Here is a 1,582-nt window from a genome sequence, read left to right as displayed (position 1 = left end):
AAGGTTATCATAGATAAATTCAAAACTCGTCTTTCGGTTTGGAAGTCAAATTTATTATCTATTGGAGCTAGAGCTCTTTTAAACACTTCGGTCCTTGGAGCCTTGGGAATTTATTTCTTTTCCCTATTCGTTGTGCCTCCAAGTGTTTTGAAGGTTTTGGAAAGAATTCGGTCTCGGTTCTTTTGGGGTTTTAAAAATGACGAAAGAAAAATTCATTGGGTGTCTTGGAAACAAGTGTTGGCCTCTAAAGAGAAAGGAGGTATCGAGATTGGTTCCTTGGAGGCATTTAACAAGGCTCTTTTACAAAAGTGGCGTTGGAGGTTTGTTTCAGATAGCAATTGTGTGTGGGTTAAGTTGATCAAAGCCATATATGGAGTTGAAATGAATCCTAACTATCGTGAAAATAGTGGGTTAGGGTCGGGTGTGTGGTCGTCTATGTGTAACTCATTTAATAAACTACACGATTTAGAAGTAATTCCTCTTTCGGCTGTTCAAAAAAAGATAGGAAATGGTCAAGAAACTAGATTTTGGTTAGACTGTTGGGGGACAAGTAGTACATTGGCGGTCAAATATCCTCGCCTTTATGCGTTGGAAATGGACAAGGAATGTTTTGTTAATCAAACGGCAGACGGTGGTTCTTGGAATTGGAGAAGAGAGATTAGAGGGGGGAGAAAAGTGAACAATTTGATAATTTGATGGTGGAGTTAGGACATGTAAGTTTAACGGATTCTCAAGATAGATGGATTTGGAGTTTTGGGGATATGACAGACTTCACGGTTAAGGGTGTAAGGAAGGTTATTGATGACTTTATTCTTCCTTCGTGGGCTCGAAAGACAATATGGTTCAAATTTCTTCCTAGAAAAGTTAATATTTTTGCTTGGAGGGTGTTACTTAAGAGACTTCCTATGAGAGTCAATCTGGTGAGTAAGGGTATATACATTCCGAGTTCTTTATGTCCTATCTGTAATGATCATGAGGAGTCTATTGACCATGTTTTCGGTATGTGCTCGGTGGCTAATCGGATTTGGGGTCTTGTTGCTTCTTGGCTTGGCCTACCGTTGTCTTCCTCTTTGGCTCCGATTGAGCTGATGTCTTGGTGGGACACTTTAAGAGTCCAAACTCATAAGAAAGATATGATCGGGATGATTATATTTGTCACTTGGTGGATTATTTGGAGATTCAGAAATGACTTGGTATTTGAGAAGAATCGGCATAACAAAGAAACGATATTTGATGAAATTTTAAATTTCTCGTTCTTATGGTATAGTAGCAGAAATCGTAATGTAATATTTCTAAGATCGAGTGGCTTAAGAACCTTCTATTGTATTTGTAATGTTTTATGTTTTTTTGTTCTAGCTACTTGCTATGACTGTTTTTATTTATTTATATAAAATACCGCCTTTTCAAAAAAAAGTTAAAGACAAAATAGGAGGGTATTTTGTTTATATTACCAGTAGTGGTAATATTAATAAACATATAGAGAAAAAAACTAGACATAGGAAAGGATAGAAATATATTTACAAACCACATCGTTTGTGTCGGTGCATCAATGGGAATCCTACCATTTCTGTTGATCACATAT

General features: G+C 36.8%; 1 protein-coding gene across 1 annotated transcript; it reads left to right on the top strand.

Annotated features, from left to right (window-relative positions):
• Positions 1-695: 695 nt before the first annotated feature.
• Positions 696-1,369, top strand: LOC143561839 (uncharacterized). Its single transcript, XM_077049809.1, has 2 exons — positions 696-1,261; positions 1,357-1,369. The coding sequence occupies exons 1-2, from the start codon at positions 696-698 to the stop codon at positions 1,367-1,369; spliced, it is 579 nt and encodes a 192-aa protein (XP_076905924.1).
• Positions 1,370-1,582: the final 213 nt, after the last annotated feature.

This window comes from Bidens hawaiensis, unplaced genomic scaffold, assembly GCF_021521415.1.
Source record: "Bidens hawaiensis isolate Kalapana, Puna unplaced genomic scaffold, B.hawaiensis_p1.1 tig00020828_1, whole genome shotgun sequence".
NCBI lineage: Eukaryota > Viridiplantae > Streptophyta > Magnoliopsida > Asterales > Asteraceae > Bidens > Bidens hawaiensis.
Note: the sequence above shows the minus strand (reverse complement) of the source record. Positions and strands in the feature narration are given on the sequence as shown.

Bases quoted from the DNA above. Each gene is read 5' to 3' on its own strand.
- LOC143561839 (XM_077049809.1), top strand. From the start codon at position 696: ATGGTGGAGTTAGGACATGTAAGTTTAACGGATTCTCAAGATAGATGG.